The sequence below is a fragment of the Actinia tenebrosa genome, unplaced genomic scaffold (assembly GCF_029948245.1).
Source record: "Actinia tenebrosa isolate PJP-AT-01 unplaced genomic scaffold, QUT_ActTen_1.0 PGA_scaffold2__45_contigs__length_23673736, whole genome shotgun sequence".
NCBI lineage: Eukaryota > Metazoa > Cnidaria > Anthozoa > Actiniaria > Actiniidae > Actinia > Actinia tenebrosa.
In genome coordinates, this window is record NW_028292579.1 from 22970305 (window position 1) to 22988183 (window position 17879).

Genomic DNA, 17879 nt, shown 5'->3' on the forward strand with positions numbered 1-17879 from the left:
ATAGAAAAATAATTTATTAAAATGTTTAAAGCCATATTATACATATGTCTAGGCCCAGTTCCCCGTCCTCGTCTGTCTTGCAAACACGTTCAAAGATGGCGGACCTTGGAAGAGTTTCTTGTGGTCGTGATTTAACTTGCATTCCTGACTTGGTAGTTGCATTAAATTCAGCTTCTCAAAGCGGGTAAGAAAGTTAAATGAATATGTTAATTATTTAGCACAGCTGAAGTTCGATTTGAAGCTGTTAGGTACTTTAAAAAAAGAAGTTTTTTTCCTTGACCACTGTCACGTCATGCCGCACGTGGACGCTCGCGTCTATTAAAACTAGTTAGCTAAGTTCAATAGAAACAGTTTTTATTATCAGGAAGAAAAAAAACACATAAAAAATTTGATAATATGAAAGACATAAGTACTTCTTCACGAAAATTGCAGATTTTAAAGCGAGAAATGTGTTATTTAATAGTTTGGGATTATTCCAATACCTATAAGTAAAAGATGGGAGGATATATTACTTTGGTTGTTGTATGGAAAGAAAAAAAAACTGACTGGAAAGTACTTCAATTTTTTCCATTTTATTTCATTGTTTGGACCCATGTTTTTGAACATAAGCGTGATTTCAGAGTTTTTAAAGTGTATTGGGAGTCAAAAGTGGTCCAGTGTAGTGGCTTAACAGATCAAAAACAGAGTAGGAAACCACGACGCGTAGTGGATTTGTTTCAAGCTTCTCGAGTGTTCTCCCAACATCCCAAGTGTTTTGATCAGAGTATTAAACACGGAAAACTGTTTTATATCTGTTTTACAAAATAACAAACTCGTGAAAAGATTGAAAAAAAGCAAAGTATAAGTAAATTCTTCCTACGTGCAGTCTTATTCAAACTGACCAATGAGCGTGTGCGATAGATTAAAATGTGACAGTTGCCATATTCGCGTGTGCAAAAATGACAAACATGGTTTTCGACCAATCATAGTGTGAGTAGTATCCCAATTATTTTATAAATATACAATCAATTTCAAAATGGTCAACCATCAATAAAATCTAATGGTTTCTGAAGATTTGGCGTCTGTCTGTCAAACATGCAATGTAACTTCTGTTATTTTTTTGATTGACAGAAGCAAAAGCCTCAGTTGCAATAAATATTTGTTGTAATGCTTTAATGTTTTGGACTGCTTTAGGTTTGACTTTATTTGTGCACCAATATGCCATCCAAGATACAAAAGAGAATTTATTGATCCCATCCCACAACGATCCAAAGCATTCACAAGGGCTGATTTAGTACTCACTACTCAAGGTAATGAACATACAAAACACTGCGTAATCAAAATATGGCAAACAATTTGAATAACTATTATTCTGGACTGACTAGCCTCATGTTTAAGTGAAAATATAAAAGCATTTTCACATGTATCGAGAGGCTACAGTAGTCCGTCCAGAACAGCTGTTATCAAATTGGTCATCCTATTTCGATTTGGTGTATACAGTACATTCCATGCATAATATATCCTCCTTGGCTCTCACAGTGCCAACCTCAACACCATTATGCTGTATAATATGCATGTATTGGTATGTTGTCATGGGTTAAATCCTCATACCCAATAATAAACATATACCAAGTCTTTTCTTAAATATCTCCTGTTTTTCAAGGGTATTTCTGAGTTCTTCAGTTAATGTCCCTCCACAAAAATCAATTTTGATCTGGCATCTAACTCTACATGTATCTATAGCCATAAGCCTCTTGTTTGAGAGGTTGAGCAATCAGCAACTGCATAGTCAACATTCAAATTGTAATTATATCAACCTATTCAGTAGGATAATGATCAATGCACCAATTACAAGGTGCTTGATGCTTGTACTGTGAGTGATCCCTGTTCCTGATGAGTCCTAGTGGATCTTGTTATCTTTTTCCTCATAATCATACTGTACAGTGTAATAATAATAATAGTTATAATAATGATGATGATGATGATGATAATGTCTTCATTTATTGAGGGTAATACTAAATAGTACAAAGGTACTAATAAGCTTGTAGCCCTCCAAGTGTACAGTGTAGTATAATTTTGCTTGACAGATTGGAGTACACTTGTGGTTGGGAAAGTCTCTCCTTGGATCAACCTTGATTCCCATAATGACATTGTGAGGAAGAACTCTGAGAAAGTAAGATTGTACATAACTTTCTTTATACCACTAGGTTGTTTATTTATATTCAGAGATAGCTTAGATAGTATCAATGCTCTAATTGGTTTAGAAGTGTGAAGTGTGGTGCAGTTAATAATGCAAGGCTGCTGATACCATCTGTTTATGCAGGGTTTTCAATATAAGCTGGCAGTCAGCGAATCTCACCACTTGTTTTTACATGAAATCTCTGCCTATTTTGATCATAAAGTTCCCCAAAATTCAGGAGTAATCCAAGAAAGATTTGCCTGCTGCTTCCTGCCTATTCATTACATGTTGCTGCTTACTCAAGCTGGTATTGAAAAAAAACATCACTGAAATCTACAATACAACAAATTAAGCAGTCATTTTCTATTTTCAGCAGTTTCACTGTGCGAATATATGAGAAATGTCACTTCACTTCAAACCTGCACCTGGCTCAGTCGTTGCTCTGTTTGCTCCCTTATGACAAGTGAAGCAACCAACCACAAATGTCTACATGTACTATTTGTGCTTTCTTTAGTGTTGCTAATGAAAATGTTGTGCTTCCATTGTTTTTAGGCTTTGGTGCAAGAGATAAACTATGCCGTTCATCTTGGTCTTCCATCTGTCATGCTGAACTTAAGGAGCTACAACTGCATTAATCTTGCACATTTTGTCAATGAAATCATCAACAATGCTCACATACAACAGGTATGTTACCAAACCTAAATTTGTTATACTATACATGTGTTTTCAAGCAAGCCTGCCAGGTGTTAAGAGTATTGTTTTGTATCATATCATTGTAATACACACACAGTATGGAATAGACCCCTTAAGATTTGTCATTCTCATGAGAGGAAGTTTGTGATTTTTCTTAACAACTTCAGTATACAATCATATTGTCAAGGCTCTAGTCCAAAGAAGCATTGCTTTTTTTCACTTAAATGATATTGATGTCTGTTTCTATTTTAGCTATGGATTCAAGTTCCTATGATTTCACAAGAAAAGTGTTGTGACAAAAGCCTGTTTGAAGATGAAGATGACCAGGTGAGACACACCACTGTAATGTTTTTTACAATACCATGCATTGGGGTAAAACAGGCCTAAAATAAAAGCTGCTGAGTGGGTCCAGACGTAAAGATAAACCACACTAAAAGAAATTGACTGGTCAAGAGGAATGGTCTAAGAGGCATCTTGCCAATTTTGGCTAGACATTGTCTGTCGACCTACTGTTATTCACTCTGAGGTATTCATTTTCTTTGTCATCAGATGGAGAATGAAGGAGAAGAAAAAAAGACCGAGGAACAAGATACATGGGAATGGTAGGAATCTAGAGAATGAATATTGATTGATAGGCAGTTTTAGTGAGGCTAATATTCTAATATGTATGGGACCTCAAATGAATAAATACTTGTAGATCATAATGATGTGTTTTTTTCTTACTTCAGGTGGAATACCTTCCGCTCCATTTGCAACAATAACAGAAAGGCTGGCTTAGGTAGGGTTACACAACTAAAAATATTATTGCAACATGAGAAAAATACAGTATGGTTGGTGCTGCTGATGCCCACCTTGGTAATCGTGTACTTTATGATCAGCATGTATCGGCTGACTGTCATCCAACTGCTAACTGTGTGTTGGTGGATAGTCAGGCAATGCATGGCCAATGCTCAGTAGATTGTCACGCAATACTCAGCCAAAGCATGACCAGCACTAACAGGACATTTCAAGTCTTGTTGTGGGCCAATACACAGCCAATGCTCGGCAATGCACACCTGACAGTTGGGCAATGCTGACCTGATAGTTGGCCAACTCATGCCCAATAGTTGGTCAAGTGATGATGATATGTTCATAAAGTACATACCTGTAATTACCCTCCTCCTCTCACCACTATAGGCACATGTTGCTTGTAGTCCTTTGACAGTTTTCTTTCCTCCACAAACATTCATTTCGTAATTTTGATTAGGGCCACAGTTACATGTAGCTAGCCACTGCCTATTGAATGTTAACATGGTAAGACATTAGGATCTATCTAGGATTGATATCATTGTGATAAAGCCATAAATAAAAAAGTCAATAAAAACTTTGAAATGAAGTTATACGATACACCTAACTCCACCATAAACTGTAAACATGAAAGCTTTGTTATTTTATCAACCATAAATGTGTAATAATTTAACACATTGGAAAACCCTTAGGCAGACTCTCTCATTCATAATATTATAAATGTGAAATCATGAATAAAAATGTCATCAAGCTTCTACATGTATACCCTGTATCTAGAGATAAAAAATACAAGTACCTCTTTAAGTTCTGCTATTCCCTATTCTAAATGTGAGTTTATTAGTATAGGAAATCACACGATCTTGAGTACAATTCGTAATTTATAGGTACAAGTGATGTTTTGAATGTTTTCTAATTTGGACGAGCCTTTCAGGCGAGTTCAATTTGAGAACTTTCAAAACATCACAAGTATCTATAAATTCAGAATTGTATGAGAAGATTGTACAATATTTTGTTTATAATACACTCAAAAAAATTGAACAATTTAATTCGGACTCTACAGAGTATAATTTGTGATTTAATTGTACTCCTCTTGACCAATCAGAATCCAGTAATTCTGTTGAGTGTATTATATAAATACAATGTCATGGATGTGTTGCTTGCTATCTTGTTACAGTACTGGAAGTCCCCTTAGATCTTCCGTCAGAAGCAGAGATCAAAAGATGGTGTGGTGAGCCTATAAAGGCTGCTGTCATACCCACAAGCATCTTTCTCACCAACAGGAAAGGTAACTACAATACCTTTAAAAAACATATTAAATAGATCTATATCTATCTAAGTAGATGTCAGGAACAATTCAAATCCTTTTACATAAGAGAGAATTAATTCCCAAGAACAAGGGGAGCCTGTTAACCACAGGCAGACCTGGGTGCCGGCACATGATGGTGCAAAGCCTCTATACAGGGGTTGTGCATCTCTCTTGTTGCAAAAAATTTTTAGGGCACTTTTGCATTAGCCCTTGAGAAAAACAAGACTGATAAAAAGATAACACCTAAAAAAAATCACAATAAAGATGTGAGTAGCAGTGGAAAATCCCTGGTTTTAAGCCCTGGGCTTACTTATATAAGTTAATCTTTCATAAAGGATTTTTTATGGGCTTCTTAACCAGTGGGGCAAATAGTTTGAGATGAAGAAGAAAAACTTATTTCTTTCTTTCTTTTCCCTGGCAATTATTCATGTGTTTTCAATGTCTTGGAAATGAGATACCATGGGTGAGCCTATAACCGGGGTGCTCATAACTGGAAGGATGTTTAAATTAGTACACTAGAGGGCTTGTGACAGGGATTTTACAGAAGTAATCCAAAGTTGAAAGTAACTGACGAAATAGCAACAAAATATAACTGATTTAATTTAAACATTTATATTACTTGTTCAAAAGTAGGATTTTACATCTTAATTTCTCTTTTTTTAAGAAATAAATTGCTTCTGATAAATTTGTACAAAACCTGAAGATGTTGTATAAAAACACAGTTGCATGATTTTAAACCTTGCAGTTTACATAATCATTTTTGAATTGTTTTCTGGCAGGTTTTCCAGTTCTATCCAAAGCACACCAGGCTTTTGTCAGGCAGCTGTTCAAGGTGAACAATTTATTTTATACAGTGGGAAAACATGAAAAATAAATAATTATTAAGTTATTTTTTATTAAACCCTAGCTGAAGCAATCTCTGAGTTAATCAGGGGAGGAAATAAGGGTTGAAAAAATAAAATCTAAGAGAAATATCCTTAAATCAAGGGAGATACCCATGTCATGTAAATATCTCCTATGTCAACGTGATCTGAATTTTGCAGAGGAAAACCCCAGTAAACTAGGAGGAAAATCCTACATACAAAAAGGAGACACCCAACAATTACCTCTACTGACATGTCATTGTCTACTACATGTACCTGAACATCCTTGAGATAACTATCCTACACAAAGAATCAGGATAATATCAGAATATATCTATACTATGCCAACAAGATAATTTTGTTGAGGTCTCATCCATGATAAGTTTCTTCTCAAGCATCAGTAGTCAACAAAGAAATAATTCTCAAGGGCATGTTTTACAATAACCTAATAATTTCTCGCGCACTGATTGGTTATTTCTTATGTCAAGAGCGCTTGCTCTTTTCTTTAATTGTTTTGATCAGTAAAAACAAGAAGTTTTTATTGTTTTTGTTATTGTAAAAAACAAAATTGACATTTGTTTTTTAATATGTGTCTGTCCTCTTATTGACGATAAATTTCATCATCACATTGTTAAAGTACCACCTTTGATCAACACTACTTTGACAATGAGAGGACAAAAAAACTGATCTCAATTTGTTAAACACATGGTCTGAAATTTAGAAACATTGGTGTGGTTCTACGGTATGACTGCTTTTAGTACAGTTTTTGAATTTTACATCTTGCACTAAAATGAATAATTTGTTTTGTTAAATCTACAGTTGAATGTACAGCTTATCCTATCTGGTTGTTCTAAACACAAAGACAAGGTAAAGTAAAGAATGTGACGTATGATTTTTAGTCTTTTTAGCCAAACGTTTTTTGGGGGGGGGGGGGGAGGATGAGTGCGGTTGCTTCAAAAGTGATGAACTCCGTTATATCACAAGTGACAATATGTTCAAGCCCTTTGCTATCTGCGTATAATGTGTTTAATATATTAATTTTGTTATTACTGTAGTATGTATGTTCAACCTTTCATTACATCAGTGAAAGGTTGTCAGTACCAGTAACAGTGGATCTTCTGTTTCCTGTACCCCAGACCAATTATTCATTTTAGTTTAATATTGTCTGGGTTTTCATGCTTAATTTCTTATGTTTAATGCAGGAGCCTTTCTACAACATATTCATTTTTTACCATATATATTTATCTTGCTTCTTGTCTTTATTTTATACCACCTTTGATAAACATGTTGGATCTTCGTGAGGGAAAAAACTGAAGAAACGAAAGAAATAGTCTCTTACCTAATGAGAAAACCCATGTTTAAAATTGTGTGAATTATGATGTACCTTTATATATGCATTGCTATATCTTAATATAACCAGCACACAAAAAACAGTCTACATTTCCCAACCTTATTATTCATAGGTTAATTAATCACAAACCACAAAATATTCCTCTCAGGCTGTAAAGGTTTTGTGGTGAATTTGGTTGTTGACTGATGTTCATTCTTTCACGAATGTCTTAATTTCTCAATTGGTTTGTCAATTAGTTGATGGGTTTGGGTGTGCACTTCTGATATCAGATGTATTATTTTATAAGTACTGTAAATTATACTGTAAGGAAGCCCAAACCTAATTCTGTAAATATCACCAGTTATCAATTTTTGTGGCTACTGCCTCCTATGGAGCTGATAGCCACTATGGAAACCCCACTATGTCATCTGTTTGAGTGTGTGTGTGAACTCCACAGGAAGTCCAAGGTAGTTTTAGTTCAAATGGAATACTTTTACCATTAATTATGTAGATGGATTTTGTACATGTACTTTCATAAAGATGGCACTAACTGCCCAAAGCTTGGTTTAATATTAACATACAAACACAGATTAAACACATTGGATATCTCAGTGTTTTATACTGTTTTATCTGACACACACACTTTCTGAATACTGTATGAACAAACTTTTTGGGATAAGATAATATGAAAGCATACTTATAATATGGGAATATGATCTTGTAGTCTGTTTGTTTAAAGTATAGAGAAATGGTATTTCTGCATATACATGCCATATTACATGTAGAGCACCATAGGGTGATCTTAGGAAAACAAAAACATGTGAAAAAAATAGCCCAGTGCATTTTTTCTTGCTTTTACTGATCACGTTTGTAACAAAGGACACATCTTGGCCTCAAATACAATAAAGCAATCAATAAAGAAGGGTTTTTCCTTTCACCTTTTTTCTCATCTAAATTAGGCTTCCTGTGGTTTGTTTCATCTATGATTTATTTATTTATTTTCCTGTGAGGGCAGGGACACCACAACAGCATACATAGCCAATTACTGTGGGCCCTGTAGTGTTAGCACAGGCACTGAATATGGTTGTCACCAGCATCTTTAGTGGGTCTTTTACATCCCCCTTATACAGGGTTATAGAGTGAAGACAGACAGGGCCTACAGTTTGAAGTGCTTGTCCGAGAAGGTCTAGCCATTATGGAACTGAAAGGCTGTAATGAAGGATGAGTGAAGAGACATAGGTTGATCAAGCTAATACCCATTAGTTTGTGATATGAATTGTAAACAAAGCAGTATTATTACTTCCAATAACCCATGGCTATTTATAAAGAAAAAATACCAATAAAGGAATTGCTAATCAAAGATTCTTATTTTTTCTAGGGAATTGGATTTTACTATCAGTACCTAGAACATGTATACCAGGTAAGCATAAAATTGATGGCCTACAAAGTACCAAAGCTGGGATGACGTCAAGAAATTGTTTTTAAGGACATTTAGGGTTTTGGTGACATTCTCAGAAACTAAATGTATGGGGATTTTTGGAGCTTAAATATCCAATATCCCCATTTCTAAAGCTGAGAAGAGCTTTAAAGTTGGCAGAAATGTAGGTGTGTTCTCTTCAAATATGAACATTTCAAAACTGAATTGCAAAATTTGGAATTTGATGACGTCACACTTTGGTACTCTGTTGCAGCAATGTCTATATTGATGTTACCTATTGATATTAATGTATCAACCAGAGCCCTATTGGCTAGATATTGATATCTATAAACATTGAATGGCATGATAAGCATTTTTTTTGTACATGTTCTAGACTAGACCTGCCCTGGATGATGTCAGTCAGTTTGCCAAGGGTTATGAGGATTATCTACAATGTCCTCTTCAGGTATACAGTAGTATGTGTAGTATGACACTAAACACTAGGGAGAACCCACAGAAAAACCATTGAATCATCGAAGAGACCTAACAAACTGTACTCATGTGTGATACATAGTTCAGGAATCAAACACAATAGACCCCAGAGGTGAGGAGAATCCACCAATGCTGCACCATCCTTGATTTCCCAAAGTTTGTGTGATGGTTTGCTGTGGATGATGCATTGACTAAATGCACTGCCTATATCAGCCTCTTTCAGATAACCTTGAATCTCAAACGTATGAAATTTTTGAGAGAGATCCTGTAAAGTATGCAGAATATCAGAAGGTATATATACTATAGCATTTAACAGTTTGTAAATGTACAACTTAGTCTAGAAGGTGACATAGTCCTGCAACAAGGGTCTCAGTCCCATTTCCAAGCTTATGTCTTGCCAAAATTCCAGTACCATTAATGAATTTGAGAAGACTTTTAGTCCAAGTGAGACAATTTATAGAGGAATCCCAGTCTTCTGATTATATAAAGCCACATATTTAAGGTCTAAATAATGGTGCTTGTCACCAGACAATGTCCAGGCAGAATTGGTACTAGTCTGGTGAAATACCTCCCACTAGAGAAGGGGGGGGCTGGGTCCTCTTGACCTGCCACATTGAATAATCATTTAAAAAAACTTTGCAACCAATTTGCAAAGTGTATTGAATGCCAACATTAGCCACTGTTATTCATCCTTGCTGTACAAATATAGCTTCATTCTCATTACCCCACAAAAGTGAATGCCAGTTCCAATTTTATCCCATCAGGACCTTTCGTAAATTACCCATTTTTCTTCTGATGAATTTTATCAATTTATTTTATTCCAGGCTGTTTATCAAGCTCTCATTGACCGCGTTCCGGATGAGAAAAAGAATGATATCGTCACGTGAGTTTGTATATCAAACCGGATGTTGTTTTCTTGAGTATTATGTCTTTCTTTATCGACTGTCTTCTTTATCACTAACGCTGGTAAGATTTATCAATGCAACTCGAATATAAAATTAATACAAGCACAATACAAAAACTTACAATTATTCTCAATTGTACAATTTGACTTCCCGACGAATAAGGTTTAATGGATGCCAATCAAATTGTTTTCATTATATTGTCGGAAAACATAAAATATCCAAAAGCACATGGCTGTGGAACATCATGGAAACGCATTAATTGACATCCACCAAAGCCTACTTTGTTGTGACGCTAATTCTAAACATGCCATAGACAATGACCGTAAAAGGTCTGCTGGAAAGATCTAAAGACACAGATTGCTCTAAGCTGATAACCCGCACCATTTTCCCTTTTCAAAATTTAAAGAATTTGAATTTGGGACAACGCGTCCCCACATTCATTCCCACAATCCTTTGCACCCTTAAGTCATTACCAGTCTTCCTTAGAAAGGTATTAAAAGTGATGTTCATATGTAATAGGGTCATCATGGTAGTAGGTGCAGGTCGTGGTCCCCTGGTAAGAGCATCACTGGTAGCAGGTGAAGAGTCAGGTCGTAAAGTAAGGGTGTATGCTGTGGAAAAGAATCCTAATGCTGTTGTCACGTGAGTTAAACTATTAACACTGGATTTTACTTGCGCCTGTATTGACCCCCTCGGCTTGGGTGTAATGTTGTCCCATTTCAGACCACATGTCATTCTCTTGAGAATGAGATTCTTTGTTAGAGTTGTATCCATATTCATGTGTCTTCTCATGTGCAACCGAGCCGAGGAGGTCAATTAGTGTTGTAAGCAGTACCTGCATCATGATGTCAATCCAAGTGAAAACCGCTCATCATAAGCGTAACCACAATCCAAGACGAGAAATTAACTTTGTAAAACATTCATAAAGCAGACGGCTAAGGCGATTGATAATTTAAATATAAATCTGCTTACAAACGATTGAGTGAGTAATGCCTTAGCATTTTCAGACAATATTTTTGGACTCACAATAACTTGTTTCAAATCTTTGCATGAGTTAAAAAAGGAAATCTCTTGATCTGACTTCGATTGCGATTCCGTTGTCTGATTTTCACTTTGCCATAATCTGCTTCCGACTCCATTTCTGTCACTAATGAAAACCAGCCTATACAACATATTACTCTTACAGTGCTCCATGTAGTGGGAGGGGAGGGGAGGGGTGTTCCATACTATATTAGCATATAGTCAACTCAAGTCATGTTGGCCAGTGAATGAGGAAGCAATTTTGTTTTTTCCTTTAGTTTAGAGACTCTAAAGAAAGAAGAGTGGGGTGACAGAGTGACAGTCATATCCTGTGACATGAGGGAATGTGAACCGCCTGAAAAGGTAACAGCAAATAGAAATATAATAGAAAACATTGGAAGCATGGGTATTATAGCGATAAGAGTGTTCGTCTCTCACCTATGCGACCCAGGTTCGATTCCTGGCCTCGGCGTCGTATGTAAGTAGAGTTATGTGTGGGTCCTCTCCTGTGCTTTGGGGGTTTCTATGTGGTTTCTCCAATTTTCCTCTCTCCGAAAAAATCGAAATCGCCCGTCCGTCCGTCAGTCCGTCCGTCCGTCCGTCAGTCCGTCCGTCCGTCCGTCCATTTGTTCCAGTTTGAGTCTGAAGTGTATGATACGATTGTGTTTTGTTTTGTAGGCTGATATCCTGGTCAGCGAGTTGCTGGGTTCGTTTGGTGATAATGAATTGTCTCCAGAATGTTTAGATGGTGCGCAACGTTTCCTTAAGGGTAAGCACTTGATCCTAGCATGGAGATTAAATGTTTTGATCCTACTTCCGCTTTACCACTGTTTTCATCTCTGCGCGCTGATCGAGATAAGTTGGCAGTTTGTTAGAATACGTAAAGATACAAGAGGAAAGTGACAAGGTACAAGGACATTATTTATTTGATTGCGTCTAATGTTGAATGCACGGAAAAAATGCCATCGACTGAAGAAAAGAAGTGATAACTTTTGAAAGAAATTTACAAAAAATTCGAGTCCAGGATCCTTGTGATCAGGTCCAAGTAAACTCACTCACTCTCACATTATGTTTTATTTAGATGATGGTATTAGTATCCCATCGGCATATACTTCATATCTTTCTCCACTGTGCGCACCCAAACTACACAATGAATTGTCTCAAGGTAGTAAAGTGGATAACAAAGGACCTCAGGTAGGACACTAACTTGTATGAAAACACCCTGTTTACCTAGCATTTATGATATAATTTATAATTACTATAATTTATATTATAATTTATAATTACAAAATTACTCGATTCTGATTGGACAAGAGGAGTGATTTAAATCCCAAATTGTACTCTTTAGAGTCCCAATTAAGTTGCTCAGTTTGGTTGATTGTATTATAAACAAAATATCGCACAATCTTCTCTTACAATTCTGAATTTATAGATACTCGTGATGCTTTGAAAGTTCTTAAATCGGACTTGCTTAAAGGCTCGTGCCAATTTTGAAAATTTTTAAAACATAACTCGTACCTATAAATTCTAAATTGTACTAGAATTCGTGCGTTTTCCTATACTTATTTTTGAGTAGTAAATAATTGTATTGTGGCTGATTATTTGAAGGCACCGTTTGAGACCCCTTACGTGGTGAGGTTACACAACGTGTACGAGTTATCCAAACCACAAGAATGTTTTACGTTCATCCATCCGAACAAAGGTATTTCTTTTTTTAATCGAATTTAGTTCTGGATTACAGGTCATTGTGATTACCGCCATCATCTGTTATTTCTGTCGTAATGGTATTATGTTCTGCAATGCTTTACCCTCTCATCCTTGTACTTCTCCACCGCTGCCGTCGCATACATGTCCGGGGAAGGCCTCTGATGTCCCCTGTCCCAAAAGGACTGTCTCTACCATCCCTTGGGGATCCCCGAGGCATCCCTTTATTATTTCCTGTCCCTATTTTAACCTCTAGAATACTGGTGTCTCTCCCATCCCTAAGTTCCCTGGGGATCTCCCGAGACATGTCGCCGCCTCATCCTTTGCTTCCTCCTCCTCCTCCTCCTCCTCCTCATTACATCATCATCATCATACTTACTTTCTATATTATCTTCACATTATCGATTAATATCATCATCATGATAGTCATTATCCAGTCATCATCACTGCCATCACAATAAGCAGCAGCAGCAGCATCACCATTGTTGTCGCCATAATCATCAGCATCATAATCAGCATCATCATCATCACCATCGTTGTCGCTATGATCATAGGCATCAAAACCAGCATCGGCATCGGCATCAGCATCAATCATTATAACTATCATCATCATTATCACCACCACAATCGAGATCGCCACCATCATCATCGGCATCAGCATCATCTATCATCATTACCACCATTATCATCACCACCATAATCGAGATCGCCATCATCATTACTATTATCACCAATGATCACTACCTTGTATTATGACCACAAATGCTTACTAATATTTTGATTGTTTGGCAGAAACATTCGACAATTCTCGTTACATCACACTGAACTTTGACGTTGACACCAGTGCGATGATCCACGGCTTCGCTGGTTATTTTGAAGCCACTCTATTTAAAGACGTCAAAATTAGTAAGTTCCTTTGCTATACAAGCATACCCTTGTGCTCATATCAATTAATTGATTTTTTCTGTTTAATTCTCTTGAGCATGATTTCTTTATTGCTAGTTTTCGATCATTCCCGAAGGAGTGAAATATAACCAAAGACATGGTGGCCATGTTGGTCGATATGACAAAAGAATTCATTGACAATCCTCTTGTTAAATTCAACCAAGATGGCGCCTATGACTTCATGTGCAAACGAAGAAATCTTGAGGTGCTTCTGACGTCATTGGGGCGTCCAGGGAACAAATAAAGCACCGTTACAGTAAGCACCGTTACAGTAATGACGTCCATTGATATCAACAGCTCACTTATCACCTTTACCCATAAAAGAAAGACAAACACACGAAACTCTATATATTTTTCGTCATCTTTTTTTTTTGTTTTGTCCCCTGGCAAGATGACCGTCGTATCGTCGAAGTAGTCCATTGGTGCATGCTACCTATTGAAGTTATATTATTGTATCTAGTGATCAATGTATTAATACGGTTGGTCCTTTATAGGTATCCACCCTGAGACCCATTCAGATGGCATGTTCAGCTGGTTTCCTTTCTACTTCCCAGTACAGGTTTGTAATCCATATCCCTGGGTTTCACTTGAATTCATTTCCTGTCTTGTGTGGAATGTTCAGCTGAATCGCAAGTTTTCAATCACTTTATTTCTGGTTGTCAATACGTGGTGCTCAGTGTTTGACCGCTATTTGGAGCAGAAAATGAGATTCAAATACGTTTAGCAGCTGATTGAAACCCAGCAATTGACACTACAATTGACACTGTTTTGTTTTGTTTTGTTTTGCTTCATTTCATTTCATCTTATTTTATTTTGTTTTTTCCAGGTTCCGATGTACGTAGACAAGGGTTCACCCATCACAGTACACATGTGGAGAAAGTGTACCACCAAGAAGGTCTGGTACGAGTGGTGTTTGTCCAGACCATCACCTACCCCAATACACAACCCAGGAGGGAGGTCTTACGTCATTGGTCTATAACAAACTGTCTCACCCTTGTTTCACAACAGTAACACTGGGCATACGTGTGTTGACAGAGCTTTCTTTATCCATACCAGCCTCAAACAACTAAAACGACACAACTTTTATGAGAACAAACTACTGTTTATTCAGGTTAACACATATGACGATTATAGATTTAAAACACTGCCCAACTCCGCCCTTGAAGGGAAGATTCTGAAACGATAACAGCAGTAAAATTATTAATATTAGACCTTTTTGCGCTTGGTAAATTACAGTTATTAGAGATATAAATTATGTTAAATCAAGCTAATTCTTTCTTGGATATTTTTCCGAGAAAAATTCCAAAAAAAAAAAAAATGTTATTAAACCCTGCGGTCGTGGGTTCAATCGCAATCATTCTCTCTAGTTCTTCAAGGGGTTTTCTCTCCCAAAAAATCAACTTCTAAATTCAAATTCAATCATGGAATAAGGACCACAGTTTCATTAGCCACTGCCAACCCTCTTAACATACTTACACAATAATGTTAAGACCATTCGTTCTTCGACGTATCATTGCTGCGCGACCAAAACCCTCCCTAGAGTCTATATAAGGGTTATCGACCTGAAGCGAGGGGTCATGTGATATATTCACCGAGGGCGTAGCCTGATAAATGGCTAATTAAAAAATAACAGATTTACCTTGAATGATTACAAAGCGCTAGTGGCTATCGGAGGTCTCTTTCTTATGGACATTTAGGTCCCGCTATTAAGCTACACAAATCAGACTGGTTTAAAGATATATTGTAAGTACCTGTTTGTTCACATCGGGCACACACAACACATCAATCCGTCTTCACAGTCTCTTTTTCCACTGCTTGTACAATCGCCGCGATTGCAAGACTTTCCGCAGTACGCCAGGTCATAATCAGAGCTGCAAAATTCTTGGTTCTCTGTAAAGAATGAATGTTGAGTTTGAGCTCTCAGAGATTTAGTTTGGTCACTATATGAGGGTGATGGCTCTAGACCAAGAAAACAGTTCACTAGCGGTGTGGGTGTGGTCACTATTAGTAGCTTATTCGATTGAAAGTTGTACCATTGTATTAGATGATGTTGGTACTAAATCAGATGCGCAGTCTACCCTTTGCATTACCTACTAGATCTCATTTTGTGTTACGAGAGTTCTAGGGATATTTTGTTAACAAGTCTAAAACCCCAAACCACTTTGATAATAGACGTTTTCATAAGGGCCGTAATTTTTTCATCCCCTTGCGTGTTATTTTAATAGGACGTTTTCACGATGGCGTCATTAACTTCTACTAGCAGACCCCCTTGCACACTTTCTTTTGTCCAGTAAATTAGCACCAATTGTCTTGCTATTCTCATAAGGGAATACAATTTTAAATAAAATTCTCGAAGCATCTTGGTAGTGGGAGTCAAATGGAAATGCCAGAGAAGGGACGAATGATTAATATGCTGAAAAAATTGTCTTCGGAATTTTAAAAGAGAGATACCTGTTCTGAAATGGAAAACTTCTCCAGTAATCAGACAGGGAGTCGATGATTTTCTTATCATAGTTTTCTGGTAATGATACTGATAGTAATACTAAATAGAGAGGAGGGTCAAACCTAACTCACTCGTAACTATACTAGGCATTACCTAGTTGTTACTGTTATAGTTATAATTCTGCTTATGATACTAACCCGCTGGCATGGCTTGAAGACAAGTCGATGCCACAAGCACCAAACACGCTACAATCAATACTCCCTTCATTTTGAGTTCTTCTTTTCTCGTGTATATAAAGATCAAATAACAAACTTCGATTAATAACGACCTCGCCCAGCTTTATGTAGCAGCACAAGCACTCCTATTGGCTGACTTTACTTGCAAACAGCTGAAAGGTTGATAAAACTTCTAAGGATAGTATGTTATTAGATGTTGAATCAGTTGTGGTGTGCAGCCATCAATAGGGACAGCTGTATAGAAAAATCCTAATTTTGGATCATGGAATTATTATATAACTTTTTTTTATCCCCATAATTTTGAGAAAATCCTGGATATAAAAACCTTTCTTTCTTCCTTCCTTTACCAACCAGATCTCTATTAGCCACTGAAACAGAGATCTTTTGTTTAAACGGTTGGCAAATTTGAATGAGAAAAGATCCCTGACGTCGATGTTTGTAAACCCATGAAAGTATTTCTTGCACCTTCTTGTAGCATATGTATGACCTTTAGACAAAGCTACACCAAATACAATGCACACTCGTTCTTTTGCTTCTAAATACTCAAAAGTATATTCTTTGGAAAATTAATTTCGTAACTGACGCATGAAGGCATTGAAATGCGCGTATGATTACCATAAAAAAGTTACTTCCCACTCTTCAAACTTTATCCACAACCATATAACGTTTAGAATTTCAAAGCGTCGAAAAGTCTTTTAAATTTCGATTATTACTACGATTTTGCATCAAAAGTTTTCTGAGTATATCATAGAAGACTATAGTTCGTTAGTATGCTTTGTGCGGTTCATTTACTCGACGGGACAACGGAAAACGTAGCTTTGGACAAATACGCCAAAGGCTCATGTCTTCTAGAAGAGGTAAGATATTTGACGATATCGTATCAGAACTGACTCTTTATTCGAGAGTGTTTGTCCTTTTTCGGGTTCTCCATTTTCCTCTTTCTTCAGTGACCTAACGAACTAAATTCCAATTCAATCTTAGAATTAAGCACTCGTCCACTGATCAGCCTCCCGAGGTTGCTTTAGGGTGCGCTCTTTGATCGAGTTAGCTATGCCCTGACCACAAGTTCCTCTATAAAAATGAGAGTTTAATCGACCTCTATCTACAATTTTCAAAGTTTTTAAGTTTGACAATTTTTTCTTCATCAGGTCTGTCGACGTAAAAGACTGACTCCAGAAATGGATTATTTTGGTCTGCGATGCTTGAACAAGTCGAAACAAGAACAATGGCTGAACTTGCGCAACCAAATCCGAATACAAATGAGTAAATCACACATCTATCACTTGCACTTTCGAGTCAAGTACTTTGTAAAACAAAGTCAACTTTTTTTGAGGGAAACAAAGTAAGTGACCTTTCTTTCATACTTTGCTGGGAGTTTAAATATTGTATATTGACAAGCCACATTTATAGCTTTCAAATGTTGTGCCCTCCAGTGGAAGGATTTAAACTCAAAGCACTAATCTAATAGGAAAAAGATGTTTTAAGTAATAGTGTTTTTTTATTTCAGACCACGAGTCATTCTCTTAATTCAGTCAGAATATGATTCTTTGTTTGAGTTGACATCCACATTTAAGTGTCTTC

The 17879-nt window shown here is 36.7% G+C and overlaps 1 protein-coding gene and 1 long non-coding RNA gene across 2 annotated transcripts; one reads left to right on the forward strand and one right to left on the reverse strand.

Annotated features, from left to right (window-relative positions):
• The first annotated feature begins 66 nt into the window (after positions 1–66).
• On the forward strand, positions 67–14828 carry LOC116300376 (protein arginine N-methyltransferase 5). The gene is made up of 22 exons (XM_089034479.1): positions 67–184; positions 1174–1289; positions 2067–2152; positions 2711–2842; positions 3104–3178; positions 3401–3453; positions 3580–3629; positions 4812–4922; positions 5723–5775; positions 6626–6673; positions 8515–8556; positions 8948–9019; positions 9259–9336; positions 9870–9928; positions 10470–10592; positions 11249–11333; positions 11649–11739; positions 12052–12164; positions 12579–12672; positions 13467–13580; positions 14114–14178; positions 14446–14828. Exons 1-22 carry the CDS (start codon positions 96–98, stop codon positions 14596–14598), a joined length of 1902 nt encoding a protein of 633 aa, XP_088890605.1. The 5' UTR covers positions 67–95; the 3' UTR covers positions 14599–14828.
• Positions 14701–16409, reverse strand: LOC116300377 (uncharacterized). Its single transcript, XR_004197588.2, has 3 exons — positions 16260–16409; positions 15371–15509; positions 14701–14793 (listed from the first exon to the last, which is right to left on the reverse strand). It is a non-coding gene; the product is annotated as an uncharacterized LOC116300377 (long non-coding RNA).
• Between the last annotated feature and the right edge of the window lie 1470 nt (positions 16410–17879).

What these genes read in the sequence shown, in the direction of transcription:
- LOC116300376 (XM_089034479.1), top strand. Translation starts at nt 96, where the DNA reads ATGGCGGACCTTGGAAGAGTTTCTTGTGGTCGTGATTTAACTTGCATT. An exon ending in TTTAGTACTCACTACTCAAG is followed by an intron (nt 1,290 to 2,066) that starts GTAATGAACATA and finishes TTTGCTTGACAG; the next exon opens with ATTGGAGTACACTTGTGGTT. An exon ending in TTGAAGATGAAGATGACCAG is followed by an intron (nt 3,179 to 3,400) that starts GTGAGACACACC and finishes CTTTGTCATCAG; the next exon opens with ATGGAGAATGAAGGAGAAGA.